At 40.0% G+C, this 23115-nt stretch overlaps 2 protein-coding genes across 3 annotated transcripts; one reads left to right on the top strand and one right to left on the bottom strand.

Annotated features, from left to right (window-relative positions):
* Positions 1-16741, top strand: LOC129723874 (WD repeat-containing protein 35). 2 transcript variants are annotated; one of them, XM_055678346.1, is made up of 7 exons: positions 1-156; positions 5737-6139; positions 6198-6646; positions 6702-7095; positions 7162-7265; positions 7320-9141; positions 9200-16740. In XM_055678346.1, the coding sequence occupies exons 1-7, from the start codon at positions 133-135 to the stop codon at positions 9559-9561; spliced, it is 3558 nt and encodes a 1185-aa protein (XP_055534321.1). In that variant the 5' UTR covers positions 1-132; the 3' UTR covers positions 9562-16740. The 2 variants fall into 2 exon arrangements, with proteins under 2 accessions (XP_055534321.1, XP_055534322.1); XM_055678347.1 differs by lacking the exon at positions 1-156 and adding an exon at positions 173-5579 and having other exon boundaries at positions 9200-16741.
* LOC129723876 (uncharacterized) lies at positions 9572-22440 on the bottom strand. The gene is made up of 7 exons (XM_055678348.1): positions 21771-22440; positions 11629-12019; positions 11251-11565; positions 10768-11189; positions 10495-10702; positions 10346-10432; positions 9572-10153 (listed from the first exon to the last, which is right to left on the bottom strand). The coding sequence occupies exons 1-7, from the start codon at positions 22175-22177 to the stop codon at positions 9587-9589; spliced, it is 2397 nt and encodes a 798-aa protein (XP_055534323.1). The 5' UTR covers positions 22178-22440; the 3' UTR covers positions 9572-9586.
* Between the last annotated feature and the right edge of the window lie 675 nt (positions 22441-23115).

Genomic DNA, 23115 nt, shown 5'->3' on the forward strand with positions numbered 1-23115 from the left:
TGCTATGGCAACCTGTTGAAGTAAACAATCTGCTACGGGTTCTTTTCGATGGCTGGTGCCCTTGATATTTAGAACGAAAACTTAGTTTAGTTGTGATGTTAATTAGAGTGATCTCTGCAGAAAAAGTGCATCATGTTTATTTACTTGAGTAAAAAGGTTAGTATTTAGAAAAGATGTAGAGGATAGTTACTAGAAGTAGATGCTCAAAACAGAAGCTTAATTTTCCAACTTGTACCGTTATGTGTTGACGTAAGTGTACGTATAAAAGCTGTGAATATTGAAGCAATTTTTGTTTGACGATCGATGTTGAGGCGAAACAATGAGATTTGAAATTTGCTAACCCTAATACAGTGAAACTAAATCAAATCAGTTTTTTTGGAATAAGCTTCACCAATCATGACGGTTAGCAACTTAATGGAAGGCACTGTCCGAGTATCATCTCAATTCTTAAGAAGATAGGCAAACTTGATGATGTTAAATGTCGCCTGTGTGGCATCGAAAGCGAATCTTCAGAACATCTACTCGATTGCGTATCTTCGGTAAGGGACACATAGAACCTACCGAAATTTGGAGGGAAAGTCCCAGTGAGGTGATAAACTTCATATGAATGGCGTTGCCTAACTGGGATAAATGTGCAATGTAGCAAGGACATCAACATGCCAAATAGTGATGTACCTGCTCGTACGCACTAAGAGTAAGTTGAAGCATACCACAATAGATCAAACAATGGTCGCAGTGGTTCAGTCTAATGGAAAAGTTTGAATCTGTGCGGATAATGCACAGCCTATCGAACAGAACCTTGCCGTTATCCTTATCTTCCTATGTCCAATTTTGATCACGATTCTGTCACTGGGGACAGATGAATCGTAGGAAATCGATGAATCCTCTTAAATCCAAAGAAAGTGAAGATAGCCGCTGCGATTGTGATCGCGCCTTCGGATCAATAACTTACATGAATGTCATCATCCGATCCAATGAAGCATGAAATGAAGTAAAGGTGGACCCTACTAAATCAGTTCGTCTTGTTGTGGGTACATCAAACATGCTTAAAGGATGCTTGCACCCACAGAATAAATTTATGGACTGCCTTAAAAGGAAGCTCTTGTGGTATGTGTATTTATGGTTCAATCTTTGAGAGCCCTGATATTGCTCTTTATGATCCACAATCCAATGGCTCAGCGACGTAATTCGTGGACAAATCGAGCAACGAAAGTCGTTCGTAAGGAGAAGAACTGGACTCACTTTTTTACAAATAGGATGCTCTACACCACCTATGATTTAAATCCTAAACCTTCAGTAGAATTGATGTTAAGTTGACCACTTAATACCATTTCTGCTAAGTTCGAAAGAACAGCGGGTACTACTTTCAATTTTCTTAGAATACCGAATTGACGGTTCCAGCATATGTTTCGATTTGAAAGAAGCTGTAATTCAGTTAAATCTAATAAACGATTTCTCAGAACATGGAACTATACATGAAAAACCGAATGAAACATCGATTATAAAAGCAAAAAACAAGTCCACTCGATCCAGTCTATTTATATTGGAACATGAAAGGTGTTAGATGTTATTTGCGAAGCGATTTAAGCTATATTGGATAATCAAATCTGAAGAACTGAAAGCATGTCAATCCTGAGGAATGCTATATTATTTCTTTCGTCCATATTCGTCAACCTCTCACCTTTGACTACAAGCTCTGTGGTTCCGAAATCCAATATGCTAACCATGTAAAGGTTCTCCTTCTAATATTGAATACCAAACATTGTGGATAAGGCATCCAGAGTATTGGAATTAATTGTCCACATCGTAAAGGACTTCACCGGTGTTTATTGTCTCAAGAAATTTACTGTTCACTCGTCCATTTCGAAAGAGAAAAATGTTGGATCACAGAAATCAATTGAATAACTCTATCACCGCAAAATTCGTGTTAACCCTTTATAAGGCAGTGACAACTATATTGCCACCAACGAAAAAAAAAGTTTTTGCTGCACCAAGAGTATTGTTTATAAATTTTGCTTAAACACGGACTTTCGAGGATATATTACAATACTCCAAGTTTTCACAAACTGCTAGAAGTGTGCAATGTTAATTTGGGAATGATTTTTACATTTTATTTACGTTTTACTAAAACTGTTTCGGTTCCTAGCACGAATTACAAGGCCTTATAAAGGGTTAAAGTATGTGTACCCCAACAAGCACATAGATAATCCAGAGTGAAAATTCTCAGGAATCCTGAGTCAGGATACCTATATCTCGGTGCCGGAATCGTGAGAGGAATCGTTTATGTGACACTGCCAGAATCTGTTCGAATCGTATAGGTGAGAAGGTTCTCAAGATACTGACAAAATCTGCTCGAATCGCATGAATGTATAGGTTCTCAAGAATTTCAATGTAGGAATCATAAGGTTTCATCTTTAAAAGTCTCAAAGCAGTGCCTGATATACGATAACTTTTGTCTGCAGAGCAACAATATATACTGCTTGGCAAAAGCTCACCCGGATCTGATTGAGGAAATAACGATTTCAATTAAGTTATATGTTCTCAATCAAGCACATTAGTTTTGCATTGATTCTCTAGGGCTTCTCACATTGAAATCGTGGGCGTCCTCGATAAGAAATCCTGAAAAGGAATCCTCAAGACTGCCCAGTCTATGGGTCTACTTTCAGGTTTACTCTCAAAGTGCCCCGAAACAACTCTCTCCTGGGAATCCGGCTTTTCGGGAATATGTTCCGTTATTGAGGAATTTTATGATTATTTAAACAGAATCTTACAATTTTTGGTTCAAAGTTCATGAAATTACTTTCACATTTCATTGGTATGGTTTTTGGTATTTTGGTGATATGCTCCTGAAATGGTCCTTCCGGAACAGATTCTACTGGGGTTTTATTGGCCATGTACAAAAAAAACTAATAAAACAAGGTCAAATGCCCTTCAATGTGGGTATTTTCTGAATCGGGATGACGCTCGTAGACCGGGAAAAGACCCAAGACGCTGTTTTGGATTGAATTTGCCGTTATCCGTTTCGGCGCGACAGTTGCCTTAACAATGAGTGTCTCAGCGCCTCAATGTATAGGCTGACTAATCCAGTTCAATTGAGTGGAAGACGCGGAAGCTCTCATGATGGTTTTTACAATGCATCCCGGATGCAAAACAGGATACACAGAAAATCCGTTGCAACTTGAACTCACTAGTTGTTCATCGCAGTAACTTGTAAACGGAACAGGGCTAACGTTAGAAAATCTGTTGCAATCAGAACTCACCTATTTTTAATTGTAGTACTTCGTAGGAAACCAAATGAAGCGTGTCATAAGGTGGAGGCCCATAAATGACCATCTATGCGTATTGAGGATCAAGGGCAGATCCTTCAACTACAACCTTATAAACGGGCACGTACCAATAAACGATCAAACCGACGACGTAAAGGAGGAGTTCTACGAGCTCCTTGAGAAAGCAATGGGAAGAGCTAACTTGTTGTTGGTAGGAAAAGCCTTCACTCTACCACCTACAACAACGGTTTGATGCTAGTGAACTTCGTTGCGGCCAGGTTCATGTCTATTTGTAGTACTTATTTTGTAGATCAGAATATGCGGAAGCACATCCCAATAAAAAGGGCCTGCTCCCAGATCGACCACGTGCTGATGAACGGCCGGCACTTTTCAGAGATCATCGATGTGAGGTTTTTTTCGGGGGCCAAACGTTGAACACTATCTCGTGGTAGGCAAGAATCGCACCCGGCTGTTCAACATATTTGAATCCAGGTCAAAGAGAAAAATACGTCTGAACATCCAAACGCTATCAGCGAATGGAATTGCTGCAGAGTGCACTCGGAAAGTTGATAGACAGATCGATGTGTCCGTTGAGTTAGACCTGAATGAACATTGGAAACGCATCCACGAAACAGTGTGAGGTGATAGGCAAGGCAGTGCGAACCACACTTGATGGGTGGTTTAATACTGAGTATCTATAAAAGACAAAAGAAAAGAACAAATTGTGTGACGCGTCAGATGTGAGAGAGATACGCGGAGGCGAAGAATTGTTTCACCAAGCACGACACGAGAAACTTCTATAGAGCGATTAACGGAATCAGGATACAGACCATGTCAGTTCCTGCCATGTATAATAAATGAGAGGGAAACCTGATTTTCGATAAGTCGCAGGTGGCTAGGCGCTGGACATAGTGTTGAATGGTCAGGAAGGTAGGAAAGCCGTCAAGGGGAACAGCAGGCGAATTGGGGAAGATGGGCAAGCTGTGGATCCACCGACCTTAGACGACATGGAAAAAGCTTGCGGAGAGCTGAATAAAAAACAAAGCCGCTGGGAAGGACGGTTTAGCGGCCGAACTTTTTAGGTCGGGAGCGAGCAGCTGTATAGTGCTAGCAGCTTATCCTAATAGTCATGAGTGTAGGGTCTGGGGAAAACTACCTGCGGACTGGACTCATATGCCCTATCTATAAAAAGGAGAGAGACTTTACTGTAGCAACTATCAAGGTATAACCCTCCTATAATCCTCGCATAAAATTATCTCTCGCACCCTGCTACAGGAAGCCGCGGTTACTAGTGCGGTTTTCAAGCGGGACGATCTACCACGGACCAGATTTTCACCTTGCGACAAATCTTCGAAAAGTTTCGGGAACCCAACTAAGGATCACATCATTTGTTTATAGACTTCAAGGCGGCGTACGATTGAGTGAAATACAACGTATTGTGGCAGATTATGCTTGAACCAGACATGTCTAAACACACTACCCCACCGCGTATGTATTTTCAACAATGCCACTGAAGGTATTTTCATTGCCCTTTAGTGGCAATACGAAACCAAAACCCACAGTGTTCTAAATGAAACGCCACATCGGCAATTTTGGAAGCCCTCGACCCGAGTGTTTTCATTTCGTGAATTCACCTTGGGTGCCCATTTTGATAGATAATAAACTGTTGTGATTTTGCTCCAGAAGTACTATGTCAGAAGAAAAACGTGCTAAGTTTTCAAAGGATACGGTAAAGGTTATCACGGTTTACGAGAGAAGGAGAGAGATCTTTTTTACGGTTTAGTTTATGTTTGAAACGATTTATGGTTGACAATTTCTATAATTCGAAAAGACATTTACAACTAGTGCATACTGAGGTGTTTAGCGAAATGATTGCAAATATCGAAACAAACCATGACAGTCATAGAGAAGGCAACGTTAGTCCTGCGAACTCTAGCAGTAATCTATATTAATGCTCCGCAAACTACTGAAGCTTTGGTAGAGGAAATTCTTCGGGTACTGAACGATTTTGAAGTTGATGCCATATTGGATTACTACCGACAGTAGCGCAAATTATTTCAAAGCCGCCAAACTAGTTCGTGAATCCCAACGAGCAAATGGCGATATCAATTGTAACTTAGACGAAAATATCAATTACGATGATATTTTGGAAAGGGAAAGATGCCAAAATTCAATTACAAACACTATTTCGTATAGCGTGAGATAGCGCAGCACATACGTTGAAGCTCTGCATACACGATACTATTAGGAAGCTCAGTTTTGAACCGTTTTTGGACAGGATTAAAAAACTTTGAGACAGCTTCGAATGAAACAGTAAGTATTATGAAGGAAAAATAGTTATTATGTGATGTCTGCCGACAACCGGTCTTTTAAACCGATCAATGTTTTGTAAATTTAATATGTTTCTGCTATAAGATAGATATTAAATTTATTTGTTCAAACAAATTTCAAAACTTTTCTCAAAACGTAGATCGCCATCCCGAATAACACCCGCCTCAACTGTATAGCATGGAACCGCGATCAGGGCTACGTAGCGGTAGGAGGCGAAGATGGTTTGCTGAAGGTACTCAAACTGGAGCAAGCATCGACGGTTCCGGCCCAGACGGGAAAAGCTATGCAGGCAAGCAACCTGTCCATGAATCAAACCCTCGAGGGACACAAATCGGCCATCCAGGTTGTAACGTGGAATGAGTCCCAGCAGAAGCTGACCTCGTCCGACCGGGATGGGGTGATTATGGTTTGGATGATGTACAAGGGTTCCTGGTACGAGGAAATGACCAACGATCGGAAGAAATCCACGGTAAGAGGGATGTCGTGGACTAGTGACGGGCAGAAAATTTGTATTGTTTATGAGGATGGGACGGTAATTGTTGGTGAGTTTGGGTGAAATTGATCGGTCTAAATTTGTGTAAAATTTTAATAATTTTGGAGGTTCTGTTGATGGAAACAGGATATGGGGAAAAGAGTTGAAAAATGTATCACTTACGGGAGTTCAGTGGAGTCCAAATGGTCGTCTTCTGTTGTTCAGTATTAAGACTGGAGAATTGCAATTATATGACAACCAAGGAATTTTCGTTATGAAGTTGAACGTTCAGTGTGTCTATCTGACGCCGTCCAAGAGCATGACGGTGGTCGGATTGTGCTGGTACCATGATGCAGTTTCCGCTAGCCGACCCGTGCTGGCTATTTGCTATGAGAATGGAAAGATGCAGATTATGAGGAATGAAAACGATGAAAGCCCGGTGATTGTTGATACCGCCATGCAAGCGATATCCTGCATGTGGAATCACGATGGCACAATAATGGCTGTATGTGGCATGAAAACTAGTTTTAATGAAAAGGAGTTTAATCAAGTTCAGTTCTATACACCGTACGGCGTGGTGAGTATTATTCTGTTTTTTGTTCTTGGTAATCGGAACTAATTCATTTCTTCAGCACATCAGAACGCTAAAAATTCCTGGAAAAGAGATCACGTCACTATCGTGGGAAGGCAAATCTTTAAGAATAGCGCTCTCGGTTGATTCGTTCATCTATTTTGCCAATATTCGTCCTGATTATACCTGGTGCTACTTTAACAAAACTGTGTGCTATCTGGAAACATCGAACGTTGAAGAAACATCCCTTGTAACCTTTTGGGATACCAATTCGAACCAGTGTTATTCGAAGCACGTAGATCCGGTTATCGCGATTACTGCAACCGCTGACCATTGTGCTTTGGCTGTCGAAACCAAGATCAACGCCAAAGAGTTCAGCTTCATGAGTGACAGCAAAAGCAAGGACTATATGTATCAACTATTGGTGTGTAATTCGATGAGCACTACTGTTGACTGTAAGTTGACGTCTTGACAGAAAAAAGACTTCAATTACTCGAGGCGTGCTATTTATTTCATTTTAGCGAAATACGTCGACCTCAGACCGAACTTAATCGCAATGAACTCCATTCACGTGATTGTGGCTTCGAAAGATCAGTTTTTGCTTTGGCATTATCACACACCAAAGGTAACCTTTATTATTTAACTAATTCTGTTCCTAATCATATTTTCTACTCCGTAGGGTGCCTCAAGCCTGCACGCCACCGTTAAGGCCAAAAAGGAGAAAAAGTACCACATCGATGACACACCCGCCCTAGATGTGCTGAACGATTTGGACTCGAACCATGCGTACGAAATCCCATCGAAAAGTGAACCCAGTCAGGATCCGATTTGCTGTATGACCGCGTCCGAGAACTTATTGCTGATTGGTCGAGAATCGGGCATGATCCACGAGTACACCTTGCCCCATTTGGTGCTTCGCAATCGGCACTATCTTCAGACACGGGGTTACAAGATGTCTATTAACTGTAATTCAACACGGGCCGCGTTGATTGACTGCAATGGGGTGTTAACGACGTTGGTTCTACGAGAGGATTCCGATGATAGCCAACCTCCGGAGGGTAGAATCGAACGGAAGGACGTTTGGGCGATCTGTTGGGCACGTGATAATCCGCAATTGTTGGCGATTATGGAAAAAACTCGCATGTACATCTTAAGAGGAGACGACCCGGAGGAACCGGTAGCGTGCTCTGGGTATATTTGTAATTTTGTGGATTTGGAGATCACCGGTGTACTGCTAGATGAAATCATCAAAGGGGGAGCAACACCAAACGTGAAAGAGCACATCCTTCAATTACGGGTGAAGTCGTTGCGAGATACGGAAGATTTGTTGTCACATGTTGGTATCACGGAAGCAAAGCAGTTTATAGAAGACAATGCCCATCCCCGGTTGTGGCGGTTACTGGCGGAAGCTTCATTGAAAAAGTTGGATCTAGAAACGGCAGAAGCTGCTTTTGTACGGTGCAGTAACTATCCGGGGATTCAGTTGATTAAAAGGCTGAAGAACATACAAGTCGAAGCTCTACAAAAGGCAGAAATTTGTGCCTTCTTTGGAGAATTCGATGAAGCAGAAAAGCTGTATATTGATATCGATAGGAGAGATCTGGCAATAAGCTTGAGACAAACCCTTTGCGATTGGTTTCGTACGGTTCAGTTGTACAAGATGGGTCCGGGAATATCTGACCAGCAGATGGAATTTGCGTGGCGCGAGATCGGACACCACTTCATGAACATGCGAGCTTGGGAAAGCGCTAAAGAGTACTACGACAAAGCACATTACATTGAAGGTCTTATGGATTCATTGTATCACCTCGAGCAATACGACGAACTGGTAGGTTGTATGCATAAACTTTCGGAGAAAAATCCTCAACTAGCCAAGTTGGGACAGATGTTGGCCACTGTAGGTATGTGTGAACAGTCGGTTGCTGCCTATTTAAAGCTCGGGGACGTGAAATCGGCTGTCTCAACTTGTATCGGTCTTCGCCAGTGGGGGTTGGCCGTTGAACTTGCCCAAAAGTACAAAATGCCTCAGATCAGTGCCCTTCTCAGCAAGCATGCAGCACATCTACTGCAAGAGGGTAAACTTCCGGAGGCGATCGAACTGCAGAAAAAAGCTGGTAGATTTCTGGATGCTGCGAGGCTTTTGGTCAAAATGGCCGAAAGCGAAGCGGGGAAAAAATCAAGCTTTCTTAGGATCAAACAATTGTACGTTCTGTCTGGAATGCTTGCTGAAGAACATATCGAGAAACAAATCTCACTAACCGGTGGAAATAGAGCATCGGTTTTATCGCAAATGAATCCTGAGGATTCGATACTGACGGAAAATATTTGGCATAATGCGGAAGCTTATCACTACATGCTAATGGCCCAGCGGCAACTGCGATCCGGCCTTCTTCATAGTTCTGTAATTACGGCGTTGCGACTTCGAGAGTATGAGGATGTTCTGGATGTGGAATCGCTGTACTCGTTACTAGCGTTGACTAGCTGTGCCGATCGATCTTTTGGTAATTGTTTCAAATTTCTCCTGGTAATCATCATAATTATTTTGATATATTTTTCCAGGCACTTGCTCGAAAGCTTTCATCAAACTTGAGGGTCTCGAATCGATACCGGAAGCTCGTCGGCAGCAGTATGAAGAGCTAGCGATAAGTATCTTCTCCCGCTATGAACCCCGGGATGGCAAATCGAAGCATGTCACCTGTTTCACATGCGAGACTCCGGTTACGGATTGCAGCACGTTTTGTCCAAATTGTGGAAGTCATTTCCCACCCTGCGTTGCATCGGGTCAGCCGCTAACAAACCCCACCGGGGCTTGGCAGTGCTCGACATGTCATCATGTGGCTAATCCACTAGAAATCACATCACGGAAGTCGTGTCCTCTCTGTCATATGTCAATAAGTGCAAAGGGCAGCGTGGAGGTTTAAAATTGCTCTAAAACACAGCGTGGTTTTATTTTACCAGCACAAAATTAGTAATATACTGTTGTCTAAACCGTTCAGTAACCTGTTGGTTGCTAAAAATTATTTTATACTTAAAATTATCGATCACAAAATTTAGCCTAGATTCAGTCTTCTTGCTATTCCGCATACCCATAGGTCCACTACGTCCGCGGAACTTATCGATAAATATTATTTGTCGATAGTGCTCTTCATTTCTGTTATTTCTTTGAACACTAACACAAACCGCCGCTAGTTCGTTGATAAACAGGCGGCACTCTTCCGTCGTTTTATTATCCACCTGCAATTGGACCGCTTCACTGTATCGCACCAGTCCACAGTCTACGGCCTGGCGACCCATGTTGAACAGTTCAAAGTTTTGTTCAGTATTGTGCACAAACTGGTCCAGCTCCTTCTGGGTGCTAGCAACTTTCCGAAACAGATCCAAATCGACTCGATTATTTGCAGCGCTGTCTTCGGCCATTCGGGCGCATACGTCGTTGAAGAAATCGCAATACACCTTCAGCTGCTTAATGCACAGGCAGGTAAAATCCTCCACTCTGTATGTAACTCCGGGTGCCTGCGGAAATAGGGAGAGAAAACTTGTTGTAGGTTATCCATAGTCCTACGTCAAATCTACGTTTGTGCACTTAGCAACAAACTCTTCTGCTTTTTCTTTATGAAATCTCGTGATAAAAATGGAATGAAATTTCACATAAAATAGAACGTTTCCAAAATTTTAAACCGAACTGGTTAATCGATTGAAACTTACCATACGATTATAATCTGGCTTGATGTTTTCAGTCGCCATTTTAAATTCTCGTAAGTAGTCGTTATACACTGGAGCCAATACGTTTTCCTAGAACAAGTAACAAGTTGAAAGCATTCGTCTACTAAAAGTTCGGCAAAATTTATAATTACCGCAAGATAGGAAACGAATAAATCACACATGTTGTCAAGCGCTATGGAGCTTGTCAAATCAGGCAAAATTCGCTCTCGGTGTAGGTCGTATATTCCTCTAAATGATTCAGGTACATCACCACCAAGATAATATTCATAGTTTACCTGCAAAACGTCACAAAATTGTTGCTGATTCAGTACTAACGATCGCTGTAATTCTCTAATATACCTAAATTGAAAGAATGGGAAGGTTTTGAACCAGTTTATAGTAATCTCTATTATAATAATACTCACCATTCAGTGTCTTGTACTTCAGCTACTTTTTGCCTGGTATTCCCCTTCGAATCTAGTGTTTCCTGTGAGTGTCTTTGTTTTTCATTGATCAATTCCTCAGCTTGTGAACGGCGGAATCGTCGGCGCATCTTTTCTATGTGATCCTCAAGAAATTTCAACTTTGAAAAAGTATCAAAATGCACTTCAATTTTTTGAGTACAACACTTTGAACAGACTTCCAGCTTGAGTGTTTCTTCTATTGTACAATTAACTTCACTGTCCAAATAGTGACCTCTGTATTCCAGTTTCGCTTTTATGATCTCAGTGTACAGTAGAAGATTTTCGAAAAGAAAGATTTTGGACTGATATCGACGACGCTCGTTGTAGTCATAGATTTTTAATTCGAGATAGTCTTCTAGTTTTCCTTGGTTTAATAGATTTATCTACAAGATAAAAAAATAAAACATAAACTCGATGGATTCCAAATAGTGACTCAAAACATACAGGATCTCTTTGTGCAGCGTTTTTGAACAATTCAGGTCGCAGGATTAACGTCAAAGGCAAGTCTTTATGGTAGTTCAATTCTAGTGATCGTCCTGGTTGATTCTGGACCTCCAGAAAGGGTAGAATGTCACTCAAATTTACCGCTGCATCCGCTAGTTCAATCAACCGAGAAAGAAGACGTTCAGCCTTGTCCAGAGCTGCTATGTTTGTACCGTTCCGACTGGCCTCCTTGCCCATTTCTTTGAGTAGCAATCTATACCTTGGCAATCGTTGGACAGGCTCCAATAGAAATTGGGTTAGATCCGAGTATGCATGCTGAGAATTAAAAAAAAAACCGTCGTTAAAAATCTGTTGTGAAAGAGGTAGAAGCTTTCATACTTTAAAGAAGTCTTTATTGGCATCGCAAATCTTCTCAGATTTATGCTTATTTAGAGCGTACAGGACGTAACAGTAGAAGGTACCATTTTCTATCAGTTGCATAAAGGTGAGAGCAATGTTTTCCGCGTCGTTTCCACAACTTTCCAGTGCAGGCAGAAAGGTGTTGTGATGCATAGCTTGAATGGATTCGATGTTCGTAAAGACGTTGTTTTTCTGGAATCTGAGGCCATTTGATATGTTGTGCTGATACATCAGTGGCACCAGTTTGTTTATGTAATACTGTAACCTTTCCACGTATTTCCGTTCGTTTTGAAGAAGCTCCTCGACGGCATTCCGGGGATGGTCCGACTCGTCGTTGGATACCGAATCGTAAAATCCCTCCTCAGAGTCACTGTAAGAAGCAAAACTTTCATTTAGGAATGCAACAAACTTTCATTTTGACATAGAATACGTTTCACTTTCATAGGGTGCCATTCCGAAACATCAAAAATAGAGTGAAACGGCAGAAGAAAAGATTTCAAATGCTTAGAACTTTGTTACCACTGAACGGGTTTTAGTCATTGATATCTCGTTGGGTAGAGAAAAATTTCGCTAGTTTAAGGCGGTTAAAATGCATAACCAATTTGATTATGGTTCGACCATTCGCGTGCCCGCAATGATGTAATTAAAACATTTCCCAGCACTTTGTAAGCGATTTGTTGCTTTGCTCACTCGAATGCACAACGACACGCCCACCGGAAGTATAACCACAGACTAACATACTCACCACTCTATGCAAAATTCCTAAAAATGTGGTTTCGATTAATATGTGCGACATCTACTAGACATACTCTGCAAAAGATAAACTTTTATCATTTCTAGCAACCTTACTCCCAATGGTCTGTTGGTTTTGGCAGCACGGCGCACGACAACTGTCTACTTAGTTCAGAAGGAAAAAGCACCTCAGCGCATTCTATGTAACTGAAATTCATGTCTACATTCCCGTTACGATTATGATGCACTTGATTTCCAGCGTGGTGATTATGATGCTCTGAATCTATTGTTAGAGCAAGTCGATTGGTCAGAAATTCAGCGCAGCGAAGATGTCGACAGTGCCACCGATTGCTTCAATCGAATTCTACTAAATTGTATTACTCAAACGGTTCCATGCCTTGTCTAATCCCCGTCTTATTAAACTTCGTCGAAAATGCTCTGAGCTGCCCGTTTCTTAAACGCTCATTTCATGAAGCTAGTCGAATCTATCGTGAACACAATCGCTTTTTGTATAAACGTTATGTAAGGCGAAAACAGGATGATCTCCGACATAATCCTAAAAGGTTCTGGAGTTTGGTGAACTCAAAACGCAAGAAGAGAGGCCTTTCCACTATTATGCATTAAAGCGATACGATGTTGAAGCCACAAATGGCCGACTTCGAGGCACCACTTTGATTTTTCAAAGGCACAAGACTTGGTAATAGTTAATGCCTATGAAAACGATATTTCATGTTCGCTGCAGTGAGGCAATCATAAAATAGCGTTTTCACTGGGAACGCATTATCTATTCACGAGTCTTGTGCTTCTGAAAATTCGAATGTAATTTTTGCGAATTAATAACGACTTGTATCGGAGCTATGGATAACGGTGCACAGATTCAATCTGCTGTGTACACTGACATCAACGCCGCATTCGACGTTGAAAAAATTAAGTATTTAGGTATTTTGTTGGATTACCAGCTCTTTTTAGGTCCCACTAGTCGGCAATAATTGACAGAGCAAATCGGTGAAAGTGATCCACTAAAGCTCCCGCCATATGAAAGTCGGTGTGCATTGCTCGATATTGAACAACTTCATAGCGGACGTGTAATCACTCAAACAATTTTTTGGCGCAAAAATACTTAAGGCTGGAATCGACGGTGCTAAATTGATTAGTCGTAAAGGACTTTATGCACCCACACGTGTTCTTCGGCCTAGGCAACTCATTCAAGATACAATCAGGAATACGAGCTATGGCTCAAATAACGCTATAAACAGAAGATTTCAGGAGGTATACGATTTGTTTGATTTTTACTTGTCAACAGTTACTTTTCGTCAGCGTTTGTGTTCCATGTTACTTTAAATTAGAATAAGATCATTTCTCAAAGACCCAGATGTCCAATGATTTTGAATTATAAATGCAAATACATACTCCCAGCTGGTCTGGAGGTACGATGCTGGCCTAACCAGTCAGTCGTCGTAGGTTCGAGTCTCGACTCGGGAGCGACTGTTGTTAGTGTCAGTAAGGACGTTGTGCTAGCCCCGCAATTGTCCTGTACACTTACCAGTTGGCTGCGAAGTCTGTGTAAAATAAACAGAAGGTCGAGTTCCGAATCGGAATGTAGCTCCAAGGCTTTGCTTATTACAAATACAAAATTTTAATTGACCGTTTGTTGGTCTGTGAGATAACCATTATTTACTTATAAAAGCGATCAACTAGTAGCAAGCAGACTTGCCGCAGGGCAGCAGGCGGTGATTTTATATTTGTATGGTTATCTACACGCTCATTTGAGTGCAACATTCCATAGAGGACGGCACCTTGTTTTTTAATACATCAAAATTATTCAATTAATGTTCCGTGGAATGGGGTGAAATTGATCAGTGGGGTGAAGTTGATCACCTGAAAATTCGTGCTAAAAATACTTATCAAAAGATACTGATCCTAAAACACTAGGCAATGTTTACGTGTCCCAAAATGTAACTTTTGCAAGATTCACGTACCTGTTAAAGTTAACCCTTGCATGCCCGGTGCAGTTTTACATATTTTCGAAAAATTCTTACTCAGTCAAAACTCAATCAAATTTGATCAGACAAGTTTTCGAATAACAAAAAAAAGTATTGAATTTACTTAACTTTATCCACCAAACGCTCAAAAAAACAAGGCTTTTTTCATGATTTTTCCTAAGGACATTTGAGATGTAAGGTATATAAATAATATATCATTGGATTAAGCAACTCTTGCAGAGTAGAAAAAAAAAATTATTGCAATTTTTGTTACAAAATGGCGGTTGTGCAGCGATTGCCGTGAACCGCTTTTTTAAAAAGTTGTTCCACGGCGAGCAGTAGAAGTCGTGCTCAACTCCACCTATCACCAAAACAAAAATTTTCTCATTATCTACATAAGTGTCGCTAGTGAAGTACACATGATTATATTTCTAGAATTTTTCTTCGCAAAATGACAATGGTCTGGAAGAAAAAATCTTTTTCGACAAATAAAAATCGACGTTATTTGTTTATAACTTTTGTTGTTGTTAATCAATCGCTATAATCGTGTGTACGGCACTAGATAATCTAATGAAGAAGCTACAGTTCAAATTTCAAGTCGATTGGATGTGAACTTTTTCAGTGCTACTGCTCGCCCGTTTTGAAAACATGGTTTTGAGAAAAACGCGTGTAAAGTTTCAAAATGCTTCAAATCTTAAGAATCGCAATAATAAAGAGGCCCTAATATTTTTTTACCATTAGTCAGCTATCCCTGCGCCGTAAAGTTGTCTTTCCTGGGCCTTATTTGCCTTTTCTTCCTCTTTTGTCTGATGTAAGGCTGCGCCTAGACTCTTTTGCGATATCGGACATGCGATGTTCAGCGACTTTGACGCGGTTGGCGTCCGATCCCACGCAAAACTCGTACATGTTCGGTCCAACGGTTAACCGATGAGCACGATTATGTATTGAAGGACAGTTAAAAATATCGGCATCACCGCAGTTTGAACAAGACACAAGAATCTTGAAGCCTAGTCCACGCTTGCTCGACTGTGAAAACCGCACATCACTATTACATTTTCTACACACTCCCAATTCAGGAAGGGCAGTAAATACAGCGAAAAATGTTGAAACAGTAGCCGAAATCCTTATCAACATCGCGATCACGGTGTAAATCAGAAGTGGTACTTCTTCTTTTACTGCCTTTGTGGCCACTGTACACCTCATATTTAAGTACTTTTGAATAGAAAAACTCAAAGAGAGAACGTTCACAACGAGAACGGCTGATCGACTAAACAATTGTGAGTAAGCACATGCAATAGAGACGCTGTAACGGTCGGAACTTGATGTAGCGACCTCTATACTTTAAATTTGAAACACGATATCGATCATAGGTAACTAGTTTACAAATCAGACTATCGCCAAATTAAACGAAAAATGTGATTATGGAGCATAAACGAACGAACTTTGAGTTTAGATCTGTACTTGGACGATGTAGATTTTGATTCTAAGATAGTTTTAACATGATTTAGGCCAATAAAAAAATGGCAAAAAAAATTTTTTTTGGTGGATATTACCCCTTAAAGTAATTTTAGTTTAGGGTCAATTACGTTAAATTACCATTAAAGTATTACTGATGAATTCGCAGGAAACCACAAAGATTTAAATTTCAGGGCTAGTTTTTGAGCTTTTAAAACAAACGGAATTGAAATTGATCTAACGATGATCAAATGAGAGCAAATTAAGCAAACTGCAGCTCGTGAATCAGAATGAATAAATTTTAACCTGAAATATCGTTATTTTTGTTTCCAAACTAGCTGCGATTGATATTTTTCAGTTCAGAAATCAGAATTTATTATGAACATATCGAAAAAAGCACATCTTCTATAGAATGTATGGATTTCAAGGGTGATCAATTTCACCCCGATTTATCTCATGGTACCTTATAAAATTCTCGAATTTATTTCGCGAAGTAAACGATGGAAATTTCACCAATAGCCATAAAGGTTTTCTAGAGCACATACCAGCATTTGTTTTAAATATATACTCTTTCGGGAAAAATGTACGTGAAGCTAGTTGATTGGAAAATATTATAAAAATTGATCAATTTCGATGGTAGTTATTACTTTTTTGCCACTCGCCAGAACGTAGCTAATAGAGATAAAAACTGGGGAGGAGTGTCGAACCCCTATAAAAACATTTTTTGCTCTCAAAACCCTTCGCATTTCAAATATGATTCCATCTGCTTGATTATTTCTCCAGTTATGCACAAATAGGTGTTTCATTTGTATAGAAACCCCTCATTCCAGAGGAGGGTGGGGTATCGAACCACCATTGAGATATTTCTAGCTCCAAATGCCAAATTTTGTTTTATTTGCTTGATTAGTTCTGAGGTTATGCAGAAATTTATATGGACCCTCTTCATCTTCCAAAGTTGAAAGGGGTGATAGAAAAATATCCTCTTCCCAAAAACAGCCACATGTGAAATTTGGTTCCATTTACTTGACTAGTTCTCGAGTTATGCAAAGTTTGTGTTTCATTTGTAAGGGAAACCTCCCTTCCAAAGGAGGGAGGGGTATCGAACCATCACTGAAATATTTCAAGCTTTCAAGAACCTCCACATGCCAAATTTGGTTTCATTTGCTTGATTAGTTCTTAAGTTATGCAGAAATTTGTATGGACTTCCCTCCGTTCTTCCTAAGTTGGGAGGGGTGACATATCATCACAGAAACATATCCTCCCCAAAAACCACCATTGAAATATTTCTTGCCCCCAAAAACATGCCATATTTGGTGCCATTTTATTAGGCTCTAGAGGTATGCCAAAATTTGTAAAAACCTTCCCCTTCTATTCCACAGTAGGGAGGGGTATCATATCAACATGGAAACATATCTAGTCTCCAAAAACAACTACATGTCAAATTTGGTTCAATCTATTACAGAAATATTTCTTGCTTCCACATTACCACACGCCAAGTTTGGTTCCATTTGCATGATTGAATAACGAGCTATACATATTTTTGAGTTTCGTTTGTGTGGATCAGACAGACAGACAGGACTCCATTTTTATGTGCATAGAAGATAGCTTCTAATATTAAAGTGATTCTGAAGCGTTTAACTTGGTTTAGCATATCGGAATCATAGAGACATGTTTGTTACAGATAACTTCAGAGTTACGAACGAGGACGTTGTGGAAGCTATCAGTAATCCGAAACAGTCTTATCGACCAGGTCCTGATGGCATTCCGGTTGTCTTCTTGAAAAACTGCCACGAGGATTTAAAATCTCAATTGGCTTTTTTTTTCAACATTTTCTGCAGTGCCAACAACTCCCCCGTAGCTGGAAAGAATGTTCCATGTTCCCGATTTTCAAAAAGGGCGACAAACGCAATGTTGAGCATCATCGTGGGATTTTATCCCTTTGTGCCTGCTCGAAAGTTATGTACCGTAAACTGGGGTGACTTTGATCACTTTTTTTATTGTATCTCAAATATTTTCAGAATATACTGAAAACAATATTATTCGATATTTTCAAAATAAGTACTGGCATGCATTGAAAAAGATTCAGTCACTACTTCAAAAGTTTAGCAACATTTTTGCTGTTTTTAAATATGCTCTAAAAATTTTACACTAATCATCATTCCGGGGTGACTTTGATCACTTCATTTTTTCCATGAATTTGGTGTAACACTTTGTTACTTTCACTAAATTGAACAGCCTTAAACGGCTTAAACGGGTTTATAAATATGGAAAGCAATTTGGGGGCCATTCACATTCTACGTGAACAGTTTATAATGGCGAATGTACGAGACTCATACAAAATTTTTGGAATATATTTGAATTGTTATCCACTGAGAGAGAAGGTGGTCTCAAATCATCAAAAACTAGTCCACGAGGAATTTGACTTATGAAATTGGCCAAATTTGCATGTTACTTCACGTCTTGGGTTTTTGTTAAGAAGAAATATGTAATACGCTGTGGAGAATATTGGGACTCAACATTGCCTTTGAGGAAAAACTTGCAAAAATAGCACTAAAATGTATTTATTTGCAATTAATATTTTAGCATGAAAAACTCTCTTTAAATAGCAGGAAATGCATGAGTAGTAGCAATGCGAACATATATCCACGCATTCAGTGAAGATTACGACAAGTCCCAAGCACTACGAGCGCTTTTTTACCACATTTTCAAAAAAGAGGTACAGTGATCAAAGTCACCCCGGTGATCAAAGTCACCCCAGTTTACGGTACTTGATAGCTGCATACGATTGCGTCAATCACGGAATATTATGCGCTAAATGAGATAAATTAGGTGTTTTAACTGAGATGGTTGCATGGAGTGATTAGTATCTTTGTGGTCGTAAAATTGCCATTAAACTGGGTACGTCGCAATCTAGCTGGTTCTGTAGCAATTCCGAAGTACCTTAAGGCAGTGTTTTGGTACCTCTACTATTTTCCTTATTTATCAACGATATAACCAGACTGTTGCCTCCAGGTACGAGACTATTGTACGCTGATGATACTAAAATCTATAAGCTCATTTAATCTCACGACGACTGCACCAGACTCCAAGAACTACTTGATCTTTTCGCCGATTGGTGCCGCCTTAATCATATGTCGATTAGTATCACTGTGTTCTGTAATCAGCTTTAACCGAAAAAGACATCCTCTGGTTTATGAATACCACATTGCCAGAAGGAACTTGACGCGCTGTGATGTTGTCACTGATCTTGGTGTTTTACTGGACACTGAACTTACGTTTAGGCAGCATTATACCTCGATTATCAATAAAGCCAAGGTAATAAGAAAAATGGGGGAGAGGTGTTCATGGGTGACAAAGGCGTAGTCAGGGGGCGACCTTCTGATACCTGAACAAAGTTTTCGGGAAATGAACAGAGGATCAACAATAGGGCGCCAATGAAATGTATGAGAAAAATTAGACCTTCGAACTTTTTTCAGCAGTGGGGTTCAAAAGTTTTGTCTTCTCGAAAAAAGTTTCTATTTTGGAAAAGCTTGATATGAATATATAATGATTGATAAGCCTGGTGTTGTCATGACTAATCGAAAAAAACAAACGAATTCGGGAATGATTTGAAAAAAGAAAACCTTTTCCCTAAGAAATCCACAACTGTACATGAATCTGTAGCTATATAACCTCTCGCTCAACGATATTTCAAAAATCTGTTGCTCGCACATGCGCGCGGCAATTTTAAGTTTCAAACATAGAAAACATCCTACATTTGTTTTTGGTTTTGTCCGATAATTCCTTGTGTGTAAGTACCCACAGAGACATTTTCCGAGTGGGTACTACTACCCATACTACCCACATCAACCGCCGGCCCTGCAACCGACAACTTGGCCTTGTTACAAGAATTGAGAGGGAATTTGATGATTCTGGTACCTTTAGAACCTTTTATTGTTCACTGGCACGTTCTATACCAGTCTGCCTGCGCCGTGTGGGACCCATATTACGAGTTTGGGGCCCAACGTATCGAACGTGTGCAAAAGTTTTTTGTCCGAAGGAATTACCTGCTATGGAGAAACTCCGATATGCTGTCACCCTATGAAGATCTCTGTTCGCTGGTTGGTATAGCACGGAGACGGAAGGATATAATTGTAAGAACTGCTCATAAAATTCTAACTGGAATTTATGACTGCCCAAACATCCAGCCATAACTTCAACTGCACAACTGCATTTTTCACTACCAACGCTAAAAGTGTCATAGAGAGAAATTTCCCTCTTTTTCCCCATAGAGCGAAGCGAGTTTCTATTCGCCTTATAATTTTAGGCATGTGTGTTAATTCATTCAAAACAACTAGTAGATGGAAAAGAGGCTCGGTACAGCAGAGCAGTAAACTAAAAACGCAAGAAAGAATTTTACATGCAAGCACGGTCATTCACTCTCAATAATGCGCGGGGTCAGATCAAATGTTTCTTGTTGTAGGGATGAGTCCATACAAAAGAAGAAAAAAAAATGTAACAGGTAATTGATTGCCTCTTTGAAAAAAGTAAACAATGTTAAACTAACATCTAACATCTTTACATTTTTCGTATGTTCGTACCCAATTCTGAGGTAGAACTTCCCGATTCCGAATTCTAACTGACGTATGCTTCAAGTATTTCAAAGCAGAGATTGGCTATGTGATGCCATCTCGAGTAATACATAGTAATTGAAATACAGTTATTTTTTTTTTTATTCTCGCTTATTTTCCGTCGGTCTAGTTCCGCCACTGTTGTGGCCAATCACCGACGCCCAAGGAGGCGACTCCACACCCAGGACCCTAACTCACGACCCGTTTATTAACGGACCGGCGCCAACGGCTTTACTTCCTCATGCGATGGAAGGCGTGATCCCAGAGATTTTTCGCCTCAGAAAATCTCCCGGTGTCGGCTAGGATTGAATCTAGACCAGTTGGGTTGGTTGTGAGTGTGTCACGCCACCTCACAACCATCGACACCTATGTCGGCGGTGGGATTCGAACCCAGGCGTCGAAATACAGTTATGGTAATCTAAAACTAATTAATTTTTGTATAATGTGGCAAATGAACAACGCGTAGCTGGAATTAAATGAAGCACATGCAAGCATGTGGAAATTAGCATTATCTTTTCCAGAAGCACTTGAAAGTCTTTGAATACACAATGTCAACAACCGGTATAAATTGAAGTTACGCTAGTCAAAGATAACGAATCGATTGCCATCCAGCATGGTGCAGTAGCATTTGTTAGAAAACATGCAATTTTGGTTAAAATATCTCATATAAACATATTATTTAAAAATGTTTTATCGACATACATCTGGGATAGCAGATGATCCGATGTGTATTATTTTTATAGACCAAGCAAAGAAGTTACATAATTGAAAAATTGAAACGTAAACGCATAGCTTTCTGTTCGTTTCTTGGTCTTGTCTAGGGCCCGTCTATGAAGAAGCAAGCTCTAGCACGCGAAAAAATTTCTCAGTTTTGGCTGCTAAAAGCTTTAATCATGAGTAACACATATTTTGCCTGTTTAATCTCCATCCATTCATTGCGATATTTTTTATCTTTTTGATAAACTGTGAATCACCCGCAATCGAGCGAATTTTACCAAAAACCTCAGTAGACAAACCGGTGAGAGTATGTCCTATTTTTAGTACGTTCAAAATATTTTTAGTACGTTCAAACGTTCAAAATTAGCAAAAGGTTCTATAGAGTGTCAATTCTCTTCACGTAATACTTGGTGACTCAGACCAAGTGTTTAGCAGATCTGTGTGAATTTTTATTGATTTATTGGCCTAGTAAAGATTACAGTCGAAATGGAACTTATTGAGGCCCTAATGAATGCGCTTGTACTTGATGAACGCGATTTTGGTACACATTAGTGTACTCAAGTGAAACTAACGTTTGGAGTTCTAAGATTCTCAAATTCATTATATTTAGCACTAGAACACTTACCTGAAGGAAACTGCATCATACGTATTGCTATCATCATAACAATCATTGTAGCAGTATTCGCTCTGCTTCTTTGTATTCGTTGGCTTCGGCAGAATCGGTGGTTTTGGCGGAATTGACGAAATTGGCCAAACCGATAGCTTTGGCGAAACTGATTTCGTAGATGAAACTGATTGCTGTGGCGATACCGACAACTTTGGCGAACTGATTCTCATTGGAATGAAATTAATTTTAGTGAATTCTTCTCTCAGCTCTCGTACGCTCTTCGAACGATCTATACACCTTTCACTCGACCGGTCAACATCTTCGGAAATACCACTGTCGTAGAACTTGTTCACTTGTGGGATCGGCGTTGGTTTGTCGAGCCTCCGATAGGTTTTCGGAGGAGTCGGAGGACCTTTCTTCTTCATTTTTCGTGTCCACTACAAGAAATTGCCATATGTCACAGTTGAAACAATCTCATGTCTGCTACTGTCGAAATTCTGCCTTCAATTGAGTGCTTCTTATCATACTACTCAATGGTTTGGTATCAAAACGTTGACGCTGATAAAGATTTTGTTATCACGAGAGATAAAAACGCACCATAGAACGGCTATACCTTCAGTTACAGGGATTCTTTGCTATGCAATATATTGTAGAAAAGAGTCTACACACAAATACATGTTTTGGAGACACTAGTAGGTCGAATGAATAAAAGACTTAGCTTCGCGACGTCCAACCAATCGACATCGATTAGACCAGGTGGAAATTGAATGCCAGTACGGAGTGAGTATTGTGCTGGCAAATCATTTTGTCGCTTGTTTTTGCCTATTTTTGCAAAATTTCCCGCCGTTGGAACTCACTAGTTAAACCTTGCTTATCCGAGTAAAATCGATTTATTTACGACCACGAAATCAGCTATAACTTAGTTTTAAGAATTGTTTCACTTGTGGATTTTGTTGTCTGCTTTAAGGGGTTATATACCTTTTTGGTCGAGAAAAATGAGGGAAGTTCGAATCTATTTTTAAGTGCATAGCACCATTTCCATTGCATCAAAAGGATATTTTTCTGAAAGTACAATTTATCAACAACAAAAAAATACGTTTGATTTTGAGATATACCAATTATTACTGGAGTAATGGCCGTTTCCTCGAAACACTATTTTTTGCAGAACCTCAGCGGGTCAACCGAAATCAAAAAACTCATATTATTTCATTAGTTTAGAAGTGTGCCGGGTCCTTGAACGATCGCTTTTATGAGTATTTTGTTTTCAGTGCAAATGGGAACATTTTTCCCAAAAAATGCACGTTTTGAGCGTTAAAAATTGCATTACAATTTTTTTTGCGGCAAAATGTAACTGTATGTTTCG

Source organism: Wyeomyia smithii, chromosome 2 (genome assembly GCF_029784165.1).
Source record: "Wyeomyia smithii strain HCP4-BCI-WySm-NY-G18 chromosome 2, ASM2978416v1, whole genome shotgun sequence".
NCBI lineage: Eukaryota > Metazoa > Arthropoda > Insecta > Diptera > Culicidae > Wyeomyia > Wyeomyia smithii.

Excerpts from the sequence above, each read along its gene's own strand:
- LOC129723876 (XM_055678348.1), bottom strand. The coding sequence starts at position 22,177 with ATGAAGAAGAAAGGTCCTCCGACTCCTCCGAAAACCTATCGGAGGCTC. Across the intron at positions 12,020-21,770 it reads TATGATGCAGTTTCCTTCAG|TGACTCTGAGGAGGGATTTT; the intron begins GTAAGTGTTCTA and ends TGCTTCTTACAG. Across the intron at positions 11,566-11,628 it reads CCAATAAAGACTTCTTTAAA|CATGCATACTCGGATCTAAC; the intron begins GTATGAAAGCTT and ends TTTAATTCTCAG.
- LOC129723874 (XM_055678346.1), top strand. The coding sequence starts at position 133 with ATGTTTATTTACTTGAGTAAAAAG. Across the intron at positions 7,096-7,161 it reads GATGAGCACTACTGTTGACT|CGAAATACGTCGACCTCAGA; the intron begins GTAAGTTGACGT and ends ATTTCATTTTAG. Across the intron at positions 7,266-7,319 it reads GGCATTATCACACACCAAAG|GGTGCCTCAAGCCTGCACGC; the intron begins GTAACCTTTATT and ends TCTACTCCGTAG.